The sequence below is a fragment of the Drosophila bipectinata genome, chromosome XR, assembly GCF_030179905.1.
Source record: "Drosophila bipectinata strain 14024-0381.07 chromosome XR, DbipHiC1v2, whole genome shotgun sequence".
NCBI classification, from domain to species: Eukaryota; Metazoa; Arthropoda; class Insecta; order Diptera; family Drosophilidae; genus Drosophila; species Drosophila bipectinata.
This window is the reverse complement of record NC_091735.1, coordinates 7,196,667-7,210,499: the sequence shown is the minus strand read 5'-3', so window position 1 is coordinate 7,210,499 and position 13,833 is coordinate 7,196,667. Positions and strand designations below refer to the sequence as shown.

The following is a 13,833-nucleotide window of genomic DNA, read 5'->3' as shown; positions in this document are numbered from 1 at the left end:
GTATTAAGCAATTCTGGAGCAATATGCGACCACGGCATACGCAATGACTCGAGATGTTTTGGAGGAGCAATGATTTTACTGTCTGGCGATTTCCGCCAAATACTGCCAGTAATTCCAAGATCTACGGCTGCAGACGAAATAAACGCTTGCCTCAAATCGTCAAATCTATGGCGCTATGTGAAGAAACTGCAGCTGACAACAAACATGAGAGTTACATTGCTTAATGATACATCTGCTGAAGATTTCTCGGAGCAATTGCTGACTATCGGTAATGGTCAAGTACCTGTCGATGAATCGAGCGGTTTAATATCATTTCCAAATAATTTCTGTAATTTTGTCTCATCAAAAGACGAACTTATCAACAATGTATTTCCAAATATTATTTCTAACTACAAAAATAATGAATGGTTGAGTGAGCGAGCAATTTTAGCGGCTAAGAATAAAGATGTAGATGACCTGAACTACATAATTCAAAATAAGATCATTGGAACAATGCATTCATTCAAATCTATTGACTGCGTCACAAATGAAGATGAAGCCACCAACTATCCAATTGAATTTTTAAACTCTTTGGACGTGCCTGGCTTACCACCGCACAATTTACGCCTAAAGGTTGGCTCCGTAGTAATCATGCTTCGAAACATAAACCAACCAAAACTGTGCAACGGTACGCGTTTGGTGGTTAGTAAATTGATGAACAATGTAATTTACGCTACGATAATGATAGGAAAATTCAAAGGTGAGGAAGTTCTCATTCCGAGGATCCCGATGATCCCAACCGATATGCCGTTTGAATTTAAAAGACTTCAATTTCCGATACGTCTTGCATTTGCCATGACAATCAACAAATCACAAGGCCAATCCTTAAAAGTTTGTGGTTTAAATCTAGAACATTCATGTTTTTCCCATGGTCAATTATACGTGGCATGTTCACGGGTCGGAAGACCATCTGCGTTGTTTGTTTTTGCGCCTGATAATAAAACAAAAAATGTCGTGTATCACAAGGTGCTTAAGTGAAGAGCAACCTATGTACTAAAATACAGAAATAATAATGAATGATTAAGGAGGAGAAACAAAGAATATTGTATACCCACAAGTATTACAGAATTTAATTAATTTGAAAATTATTCTTTTTTGTTTGACTTATTTTTTATGCGTGCAACAACAATATGCCACAGCGAAACGTGGCAGGGTACTGCTAGTTGAAAAATAAATACAACAAGTTAGATCTGATGACAAATTAGTTTCTGTAATCTAAGTTTTTGCGTATTTTAGTAACAATACCTAAACAAAGATACCTTTCGGATGAATATTGGCATATCGTGAAACTGGGATGTCTTTGCGTAAAATCGCATCGAAAATGGAAAGAAGCTTTTTCACAATTCAAATGTTTCTAAAAGATCCTGTTAATCATGGTAAAAAGCCACGTTCAGGGCGCCCACCCCTTGTACAAGATCGCACTAAACGGCAAATAAAATGTTTGGCGGTTAAAGAAAACTTGAGCGCAGCTGAAATTTGCCAAGAACTAACCCTTCCTGTTTTAAGGCGTCGACTCCAACAGATTTTAAGAGCAGATCCGTTAATTTCATATGAAACAAGAAAGCAAAACTAACTTCGGGCGGAGCCGAAGTTGATATACCCTTGCAGTTAAAACCGGATATATATCGCAAACATCGGATATAGTTGGCCGATCCTTATGAAATTTGGTAGGTTGGATGAACTGACCAAAAATCTGTATATAGAATAGAATCTGTACCAAGTTCCAGCTTTCTATCTTCAAAAACACGAAAGTTGGGTCATTTTCGATCGTTCAGTTATATGGCAGCTATAGGATATAGTCGGCCGATCCTTATGAAATTTAGTAGGTTGGATCAACTGACCAAAAATAGAATCTGTGCCAAATTCCAGCTTTCTATCTTCAAAAACACGAAAGTTGGGTCATTTCCGATCGTTCAGTTATATGGCAGCTATAGGATATAATCGGCCGATCCTTATGAAATTTGGCATGTCGTAATGTTTTGCCAAAAATAGCACTCATGTCAAATTTGAACTCTCTAACTCTAAAAACACCAAAGTTATACCATTTCCGATCAATCAGTTATATGGCAGCTATAGGATATAGTCGGCCGATCCGGGCCGTTCCGACTTATATACTGCGTGCAAGAGGGGTGGAAAGAGGAAAGAGGGGTGTGTGCAAAGTTTCAAGTCGATAGGTTTAAAACTGAGAGACTAGTTTGCGTAGAAACAGACAGACGGACAGACGGACATGCTCATATCAACTCAGGAGGTGATCCTGATTAAGAATATGTATAGTTTATAGGGTCGGAGATGTCTCCTTCACTGCGTTGCACACTTTTGGACAAAATTATAACACCCTCTGCAAGGGTATAAAAAAAAAGTGTCAAATGCCAACTTCTCCCACGACACGAAACTGCCCGCATGCAATTTGCAGAGACGCATAAATTTTGGGACCAGGAATGGCAAAATTTTATTTTTAGCGACGAAAAAAAATTTAATTTGGATGGTCCAGATGGCTATCAATATTATTATCGCGATATCAGGACCCCCAAGCAAGTTAATGTGTCGCGCAATTTTCAAGGTGGTTCTCTTATGGTATGGGGAGCTTTTGGATTTGCAGGAAAGAGTCCGATCTGCTTCGTATCCCACAAAATGAACTCCGAAAAATATGTGGAGCTCCTTGACGATGCTCTTATTAATTTTGGTGAAAAATTTTACGGGGATTCTTGGACATTTCAGCAGGATAATGCTGCCATCCATGTTTCCAAATACACAAAAAAGTTTTTTGAAGAAAGAAATATACCAGTTTTAGGCTGGCCTGCTAGAAGTCCTGATCTAAACCCGATCGAAAACCTTTGGGGAATCCTGTCCAGCAAGTTTTATGCGCATGGGCGGCAATTTGGCTCTTTAAAGGATTTAAAGGAAGCTATTGTAGCTGAATGTAACAAAATTGATGGATTACTTCTTCAAAATTTGGTGAACTCAATGCCAGACCGCATATTAAAGGTTATTAAAAATAATGGAGGACATATTTAGCTTATAAAGATAATAAAACAAAAAAAACCTACTTCTATTAACATAATTCTAATTCGATCAGTTCATTTATTTCGTTCTAAAATAAATTACATTATTTTTAAGAAAATGTTCTAATATTTTTTTTTAAGTTGAAAACAGCTGGATCTGATTAGGCTATTTTGTAACTTTAAATTAATATTAAAATTAATTTAAAATTATAAAGAATTTGGTTTTATTAACAACTTTATTCGGTGATAAGGTGAATTATTTCGCAGACCTTACTGTAGTTTAAGCCATCGTTTTAAGTCTACACATTAAAAGTAACACATGCTTTTGTAATTTTTTTTTACACACTACAATTTTAAATTTTTGTCCTTATCAGCGGTGGTAAAGCATTTATTTTAGATCCGTTAAGTATTTTTTGAAAAATAACGAATAAAATATATGTACACACCTTAAAATTTTTTTTATATTTTTTCATTACCAATTGTTTTAATTTAAATAATTTTTGCAGGTGGATCTCGTCCATATTGGTTTGTTTTAACATCGGAAAGTATATCGTGGTACAAGGACGAAGATGAAAAAGAAAAAAAATTTATGCTGCCCTTGGATGGTTTGAAACTACGGGACATCGAACAGGGTTTTATGTCAATGTCTAGGCGAGTAACATTTGCTCTATTTAGCCCCGATGGACGTAACGTTTACAAGGTTAGTTAAAAATTGTAAAAGGTTAATCTAACTATTATAGAGTTGTATTTTAACCAGAGCTTTAAAAAAGGGTTAACCGGGTGGTTTTGTTGGGAAAGATGAAACAAAAAATCCAAAATTTTTTTTGTATTTATTTATTTTTTTTTTACATTTTTGGGTTCTGGGTCTCGCTCTCGGGTTGAGCATAACACACAGGTACGCCTCTAACTGCCGGATTAAGTGAGTAAAACCTGTCATTGGTCAGCGACTGAGACTCAGTAAGTCAACTAAATCAAGTAAATATGTATCAAAATGGGTCTTTGTTTTGTTTGACAACAACTTGTTGCTTAAAATATTTTGTTAAAGGCAAAGCTTTAAGTATTAGCACCGCCGCTTGATCCTGCTTAACCCGCATCCCAGTTCTTTCCCAAAAATGCCACTTTGCGACCTAGTTGCATGAAACTCTGCAGTTTTAGACTCGGCCGTATTGATTATCAACAAAACCACGAGAACAATGATCTTTTGAAGCTCTGCAGCCACCATCAGTGTGGACATACGGTAATTTCGCTCGCACATTGAAAAGCACTGTAACATACGATAAAATTGAAACTAAATTTTTCTCGAAACTATAGGGTTTTCAGTTATATTTCACAGGGTAGTGAGACATCAGGTGCTTAACAATTTTGCATTAAAATCTCAATTTCGAAAAAAAGCGACTTACGATACTTTCGAGGAAATGTGTCGATATGTATAAAAAAACAAGAAAGGAAAGCTAACTTCGGGCGGAGCCGAAGTTGATATACCCTTGAAGTTAAAACCGGATATATATCGCAAACATGGGATATAGGTGGCCGATCCTTATGATTACATCATAATAAAACCAATTAACTAAAATAAAAAATCTAAAAACAAGAATGGAAAGCTAACTTCGGGCGGAGCCGAAGTTTATATACCCTTGCAGTTAAAACCGGATATATATCGCAAACATCGGATATATTTGGCCGATCCTTATGGGAATATAAATGTATAAAACAATTTATTACAATACAAAATCTAAAAAAATTTCCAAACTTCTATCTTCAAACATACCAAAGTTAGTATTTCTACCAAAAACCATTTCCGATCGTTCAGTTATATGGCAGCTATAGGATATAGTCGGCCGAACGTTATGAAATTTGGTAGGTCGGATCAACTGACCAAAAATATAATCTGTACCAAGTTCCAGCTTTCTATCTTCAAAAACACGAAAGTTGGGTCAAAGTTTCAAGTCGATAGCTTTAAAACTGAGAGACTAGTTTGCGTAGAAACAGACAGACGGACAAACGGACATGCTCATATCAACTCAGGAGGTGATCCTGATCAAGAATATATATACTTTATAGGGTCGGAGATGTCTCCTTCACTGCGTTGCACACTTTTGGACAAAATTATAATACCCTCTGCAAGGGTATAAATATGTTGACTTGCGAAATTCTCTTGGAAATTCTCGTTTTTGCATTGCATTGTCACTGGAAATACAATGTGGATCTATTTTCAAAACCCAAAATGAAAAAAATCCTATATTATCCCAGCCCAGCCGGCCCAATCCCAATCTCGGCCAAACCGTTTCGGCCGCAAAGCCATGCTGAGCGTTTTCCGGGATCAGGCCGGAATCGTTTGGTATGAGCTCCTAAATCCGAGTGTAACCGTTGATGGCAAACGCTACCAGCAACAACTGGAAGAATTGAAAGAATTTCTGCTCCAAAAACGCCCGCAAAAATGCTCAGAATTGGGAAACTCCTGTCTCATATGCATAGACCCTGATAGCGCTACTAAAAATAGATCTAAGCGCGTGCGCTTCCGCTGTCTTCTTTTGTTTTCTCTTCTCGTACGCTTTCGGCCTAAGGTAAGTTTTATCACATTGATCATTATGATGATTATCATTATTATCATGGTGTTGGTAATTGTGTATATCTGCTGCTGCTGGTAAAATGCATTTTTGTTGTTGTTGTTGTCAATTATTGCTCTAGGGACCCTTTACAAGGACATAGGACAATATTGGCCATATCCTTAAAGGATCAAAAGTTATTGCTTGGTGAGTTTTATTTTTAATCAAAAAAAATAAAAATTACGAATATTCATTATTTTTGAGTTTTATTTTTTTTGTTCAAGCTTAATGATTATTTGTGATTTTTATTTTTTTCGATCAAAAATAATGTTTAACCATAGAAGAGTAAAACAATTAAATTAATTAAACAATTATAACAATTTCATCCTTAAAGGATAAAAACGTGCTAGTCAAGCTTGTTCTATGTTGATTGGAAGTGATTGATTTATTCATTTAAAAATAGCGACTGTTTGGTCATTGAGCGTTTTCAATGCCGTAAATAAAAAGACGAATTTGTTACTTTTGAACGTTATAAAAAATGTTTATTCCTGCATGCAGATCATGCCGGATGATCCGCAGATAGACCGGCTATGGTGCATGCAGGGACTCAAGTAAAGTTTAGAGAGGGCGGCCCGACTGGTCACTGCGAAGCTAAAGCTCTCGAATAATGGAGAGGGCGGCCCGACCTAGACACTGCGAGCTAAAACTCTCTATAGAAAGCTTGTTGAGTCGAGCGGCCGAGAAAGAGTCGGCTTGCGATCAACAAAGCCTTTGTACAAACTTAAGCCTAATAAATAAACATTACACTAATAAATACACTAAACATTACATAAACATTATTTAAACATAAACATTAAACGCCGTGCTGCTGCTTGACCCGACAGCGACAATAATCATTATTTACGGTCCCTGATAGCTTCCATATGACTGATTGATCCGAAATGGTAGAACTGTTGTGTTTTTAGAGTTAGAGAGTTCAAATTACTGAGATTACGTGAGAGCTCTTTTTGGCAAAATAAAATGGCATGCTAAATTTCATAAGGATCGGCCGACTATATCCTATAGCTGCTATATAACTGAACGATCGGAAATAACCCAACTTTCGTGTTTTTGAAGATATAAATCTTTAACTTACAAATACTACCTTTGATCAGATAATAAAACCTACCAAATTTCATAACGAAAAGACTATGTCTTATAGCTGCCATATAACTGAACGATCGGAAATGGTTTTTGGTAGAAATTCCAACTTTGGTATTTTTGAAGATAGAAGTTTGTGACTTTTTTATACCCTTGCAGAGGGTATTATAATTTTGTCCAAAAGTGTGCAACGCAGTGAAGGAGACATCTCCGACCCTATAAAGTATATATATTCTTGATCAGGATCACTTCCTGAGTTGATATGAGCATGTCCGTCTGTCCGTCTGTCTGTTTCTACGCAAACTAGTCTCTCAGTTTTAAAGCTATCGACTTGAAACTTTGCACACACCCTTCTTTCCTTTGCACGCAGTATATAAGTCGGAACGGCCGGGATCGGCCCACTATATCCTATAGCTGCCATATAACTGATTGATCGGAAATAGTATAAATTGACATGAGAGCTATTTTTGACAAACCATTACGACATGCCAAATTTCATATGGATCGGCCGACTAAATCTTATAGCTGCTATATAACTGAACGATCGGAAATGACCCAACTTTCGTGTTTTTGAAGACAGAAAGCTGGAACTTGGTACAGATTATATTTTTGGTCAGTTAATCCGACCTACAAAATTTCACTAGGATCGGCCGACTATATCTTATAGCTGACATATAACTGAACGATCGGAAATGGTATTTGGTAGAAATATCAACTTTCGTATTTTTGAAGATAGAAGCTTGGGACTTTTTTTTAGATATTTTATTGTAATTAATTGGTTTTATTATGATGTAATTATAAGGATCGGCCAACTATATCCGATGTTTGCGATATATATCCGGTTTTAGCTGCAAGGGTATATCAACTTCGGCTCCGCCCGAAGTTAGCTTTGCTTTCTTGTTTTTAAATTTTTTTATTTTAATAAATTGGGTTTATTATCATATTCTCATAAGGATCAGCCAACTATATTCGATGTTTGCGATATATATCCGGTTTTGACTGCAAGAGAGCAATGGGATGAGCACAACTGCTGTAGACTGTTCCACTGATAGGTCTGTATAATTGATAAATATCGACTCCAGATAATTAAGCTGTTTATTGGTCAGCTTATTCTGGGTAACAGAATTTTTTATTACCTCTACACAAAATGAATTACATGAATTGACTGCGTAGCCGTTTCGGTTAGAGTGAGTGAGCGCTCTACCGTCCGACTCAGTCGCAACACATTGAAACAACAAAAGACGAAGTAATGGCTTTCAAATGCGATTTTTGAAAGAAACTTTTTTAATGCCAAGCTAAATTTTTTTGGACAAAACAGAAAGTATAATTCAAAGAAATAGAAACAATAGGTTTTTTTTGTCTGTAAGATCTACAAAAAATTAGTAGAAAAAATAAAATTAGATAAAGTCCAAAGTTTATAACACAATATAAGCAAATCAAAATAAGCTAATAGCGAATTAAATATATGAACAATGAATTTTCATTTACGTGTTGGTTACGGAAGTTTATGTAGGGACATCAGGGCCCAAAACGGTCAACTTTTTGGGTCGAGCTTGTTGGTGAGGGGGGAACGCACATGCATACGATTCTATTTTTAGAACTCTTTACATGTACCCGTCAACAAAAATGTGAACCTATGTGTGTATGTGTGACTGCTCGCACGACGGAGTAAAAATGTTTTGGCTTCCAAATTTCAATTTCAATTTCTCGTTTCTGTTTTCGATGCGCCGATGTGGTAGTTGGTAGAACAAATAGTATTTTTGATCGTCGCAGATCGAGACAGGATGGTAGCGTAATGCATAGAGGAGCTACTCTATGTGTAATTTTTCTGTGTTCAAATCCTCGTAAGGACTTTGAACTTTTTCTTTCTTTTATAATTATTATTATTTTTTTTCTTTAATTGTAATATTTTTCTTTAATCTTACAATTGTAAAATTGTTTAATTCTTCATTATGTCCGGCTAATAAAATTTCAAGGGAGTCCTTCCGGCATTTTGTCATCCGACACGTCCGTCACATATTTTTACTTTAATTGTTATAGAGTGGAATTAAAAATAATAATAATAACGTAAAAATTAAAAGTAAAAAAACAAAAATAAAAAAAAAGTAAATATAAAAAGAATCATAAAACTAAAACTTTATCAAAATCGAAACAACCGCCCGCTAATGAAGTCGAACCCAGGACCCCATGAATAAGGACCACGCACTATCCATCTAGGCTACCCTCGAAGTTGATTTTATTATACTTAAAATTGGTCTTAAAGAAGGCGCTAGAATCCATACCAAAAACAGAGCTGACGAGTAAGGATAGTAAAAGATATTTCTGATCTCTTTACTCTTACATTGGTTCGATTACATCGTTTCAAACTTTCATCGTTCCAAAGATGTTACGATCTAAAAATAGAATTCTCTCTTTCCCTCTCTCATCTGCCAGCCGTTTGTCATGGAACCCGCTCTCAAATGTTTTCATTTACAGCGGGTTCCACGACGGAAAAAATGAAAACATTTGAGAGCGGGTTCCACGACGCGGCCTGCCAAAATGCCGTAGAACCCGCACTTATAGACATTTTTACAGCGGGTTTCACTATGAACTGAGAAGATGTTAAGGTGATTTTACAATTTTGTATTTTTTTTTTATTGGATTATAAATTTAGGAAAACACATTAAAATAATAAAAAAATAATATAAATAGATTTAAAATTAAAAAAAAATGGATGTCCCGAGCCTGGTTTGAACTCATTTTACTTTGCACACCAGCCAAGCACTCTACCACTCGGCTATTTCTCATTCGTTGTCTCGCGAAAAATTTCTCAAACTTAACTTGTCGCGCAATGGAACCCGCTCGTTCCAGCGGGTTCCACTGCTGGAACCCGCCATAGAAAATTTTTCTTTGTATGAGATGTCCCATCTATGTACTGTATAATCTTTGGTAGTACATACTATGGATTTATTTATGAAAAAAATGAAATTTCATGTAATGCAGTACATGAAATAAAATGACATTTTTTTGGAATAACTTTAAGAAAAAACAACCTATAAGTGATGTATTTTTATTCAGTTTGGTTCCTTAACATTTTTTTGGGCTAGTCTTTGAAAACAATATCAATCAAGTGGCCACCTTTATTAGCAATTACAAAATGACTCTTTTTTTTTACGAGTGGATGTTGGCTCGTAATGTCTGCCCGCAAATGCGTAAGAAAGGTCTAAATGGTTACTGGTTTCAACGAAAATTCCCGGGACGTCGTGCTAAAATCGACGCTATAACACCAGAGATGCTCGGAAAGGTAATGGCTAACGCAGAAAAAGGAGTCATTTTGTAATTGCTAATAAAAGTTGCCACTTGATTGATATTGTTTTCAAAAAACTAGCCCAAATAAATTGTAAGGAACCAAACTGAATAAAACTACATCACAAAACAACTACAAAAATTTGTTCTCATTCACAAACTCATAAAACTTCATTTCTCTTTTGCGACGCATTCACCTAATTCAATTCAATTCGAATTATTTCATTTCATCGTATGCTGTGAGTGAAGGCATGCAGATGTACACATTTCCCCAAAAAGTTGTTCAATATAAAGAAGAGGAGACAACGGAGCGACCTGAGACACCTGATAAATAACGGCTAACGAAGGACGGCTTAACTGAAAGCTTCAAACTTCTGAGGGCGAAGTATCCTAGCAAAAGAAAATGGAGTTTTGCAGCAATGCAGCTTAAAACAAGAAAGGAAAGCTAACTTCGGGCAGAGCCGAAATCGGCTCGGTTTTTTTTTAACTGTACTCAACTGAATTCTAACTTCTTGTACGAATATGTTTACCCGTGCTAAGCTATACGTGACTAGAAGAATGACGGCAGCATAAAATATTTTTATTTAAATTTCGAATTATTTTCTACTCTTATTACGGCTTGTTTCGATATCGACTTCAGAGATGCTAGGGGCAATAATGACTTTTACAAGTAGAATCTTTTTCAACAGTTTTAAAGCAACGTTTTCATTCGTTTCACACCGTGGAACAACATTTGAATTTTGGTTAGAGTCAGTATTATGCAATTTAAAATTAATTGGCCTACAAACATACCACAGCACACGCGAAGCGATACGGTTTTAGTCAAAAGTGAAGTTTCTCCAAATTCAATTCTCAAATGAGTAAACCGGTTCGCTTGAAAAGAAGGAATAGAGGTTTATAAGCCATATGCCACACAGTTATTGTAGTGCTGCGCAGAAGGTTCCACCTCAGAATGCCATTGCACGCAGCCAAGTTTGGATTCCAAGGCAATTCCGCAAGATTTGTACCGTCAGTTGGCCGAATGTGTATTACCTTGAATATCAATACCAATAAAGTGGGTTAAACACCAACAGCACCGGACCTAATGCTGGTGAAATAGGCAATCACATATCACCTTTTGCCAACAATTAGTTCGTAAATGCAGGGTCATGTGCTATCATGTTGACGCAGGCACAAATGTGGATTCAGCAACGCAGTAAATTTTTTAAGACTTCAGAAGGGCCATAGAAGAGCTGCTTTAGAAGCTGTTCGAGGAAAAATTATGGTTCTAGCCAATGAACCATAGCCCACCTAGTAACGTTTCTAATACACTGGGGTGCAAAACGCAAACATGTGGAAAATTTGAGAAAAAAAAACAATACGAGCAGAGCATTCACTGAGCGAAAAAAACGTAGTTTTTTATTTAATTTTTCGTTAATTCAAAAGTTGGAATGGGCACTAATATATAGTATTTTATTTTAATAAACGTTTTTTTAACAATAGTTCTTCAACAAATGAACAACTACGCTTCCTTATCTGAAAGAGGCTAAATGAGAGAGCTTCTAAAAAAAATGTAGAGTGATCGATCCCACAGCGTTGCGGCAGAATTTCCGACCCTATAAACGCGTGCTAAGGGAAATGAAAGTTTGCGGCCTACTGATCTAATAGTAGTGTACGATTAATAGTAGTGGAGTCGATTATTTCGAACTATTTCAAGTTTCTGTTGGAAGACAACAAGAGAAAATATTGGAAACATTATTCAGATATTTGACAGTTCGTCCAGTTCTTTTGGCTTTGGCTCTGAGACTATTTACTGCGCGTCGAGGCGTACCTATTAAGATTCTATCAGACAATGGATCGAACTTCGGATGTGGAATGCAAGTATCCGGTATTACATTTGCATTTAATCCACCTGTTAATCCAATATTGGGAACGCATAATAAGGTCAATCCTGGTCGCGGATGAGACGAGCAAGGGGAACATTCGTCGATAGGGAGTTGCCGTAGATGTTCATCGTGCAAAGGATAGCCAAGTACGGAGTGCTGTAATACGTACTCCTGATGGTTTTGTTAGTCGCTCTTCAATGATGATTCTCTGTAAAAAAAATAATAAAACAATAATAAAATCGATATGAGTCGAATTTTAAAGAATGGTATATTTGTATTATGTACGAGTATTTGGATCGATAATGTGTTGAATTTTAGGGTAACGTCGAGTATCTCCCACACTTAGTGCTTCAAGCGCTGACAAGCAGCTTTGAATTCCCACTACATCCGTTAAATCGGAAAGAACATTCAAGAACATTTGGCGAGCCAAATTACTGTCGTCGAATATCGATGGCGGTCACTATCTATAGTTCTCTACCTCTACTGCTTTCATACTTAATACCGTTCCGACCTCCAGTGTGTCAACTAATTCTTTGCAAAATGAAAAACGTCATTGCAATTCATTTTAAAGTTGAATTTTAACTAATAATAATACGATTTATTTCATTTTTTCTTTAACATTATTATTAAGGCACTGAGGAACTACAAATATAAACTAAAAACAAGAAAGGAAAGCAAACTTTGGGCGGAGCCGAAGTTGATATACCCTTGCAGTTAAAACCGGATATATATCGCAAACATCGGATATAGTTGGCCGATCCTTATGAAATTTGGAAGGTTGGATGAACTGACCAAAAATAGAATCTGTATCAAGTTCCAGCTTTCTATCTTTAAAAACACAAAAGTTGGGTCAATTCCGATCTTTCAGTTATATGGCAGCTATAGGATATAGTCGGCCGATCCTTATGAAATTTGGTAGGTTGGATCAACTAACCAAAAATAGAATCTGTATTAAATTCTAGCTTTCTATCTTCAAAAACGCGAAAGTTGGGTCATTTCCGATCGTTCAGTTATATGGCAGCTATAGGATATAGTCGGCCGATCCTTATGAAATTTGGCACGTCGTAATGTTTTGCCAAAAATAGCTCTCATGTCAAATTTGAACTCTGCAACTCTAAAAACATCGAAGTTATACCATTTCCGATCAATCAGTTATATGGGAGCTATAGGATATAATCGACCGATCCGGGCCGTTCCGACTTATATACTGCGTGCAAAGGAAAGAAGGGTGTGTGCAAAGTTTCAAGTCGATAGCTTTAAAACTGAGAGACTAGTTCGCGTAGAAACAGACAGACGGACAGACAGACGGACAGACGGACATGCTCATATCAACTCAGGAGGTGATCCTGATCAAGAATATATATACTTTATAGGGTCGGAGATGTCTCCTTCACTGCGTTGCACACTTTTGACCAAAATTATAATACCCTCTGCAAGGGTATAAAAATGATATTTCCATATAAAACATAACAAAAATCCATAAAAACAAAAAATAGGCAATTCATACGCTGTCAATTAATTATTTGCAAAATTAAAAGATTGTTTACATTTGTAATGAAAACTTATAAACTATAGTACTAATACTTGGTGTGGTGTCCTTTGGCATCTAGGACATCATTCAGGCGACGAGGCATAGAATAAATAAGTTGTTTTAGGTCGTAATATTCTGGAATTTTCGTCCATTCCTCTTGGATTGCTTTAATTAAAGCCTGTTTATTTGTCCCCGTTTAGCCACCTTTTTCTTTAATAACGCCCACAAATTTTCAATAGGGTTCAATGGTAACTTTGGTGCAATTATACAGAATCCAGGTCTTGCAAAGTAACGACTTTTGCTTGGGGTCGTTATCTTGATACAGTTTGTAATTCAGTTTTTCTGGTTTTTAAGGGTTAATGAAGCCAAAATTCATCGCGCTTGTACTCAATTCCTTTTGTAATATGTCCAAATAAAAATTCTTT

General features: G+C 36.3%; 1 protein-coding gene across 6 annotated transcripts in view; it reads left to right on the top strand.

The window, feature by feature from the left end:
- Positions 1-13,833, top strand: part of shi (dynamin-1 shibire) — a 188,205-nt gene that overhangs the window by 59,047 nt on the left and 115,325 nt on the right. For all 6 annotated transcript variants that reach the window (XM_070283145.1, XM_070283146.1, XM_043211338.2 and 3 more), the window contains one exon: positions 3,548-3,741. In XM_070283145.1, coding sequence (XP_070139246.1) covers positions 3,548-3,741 — 194 coding nt within the window. The remainder of the gene's footprint in view (positions 1-3,547; positions 3,742-13,833) is intronic.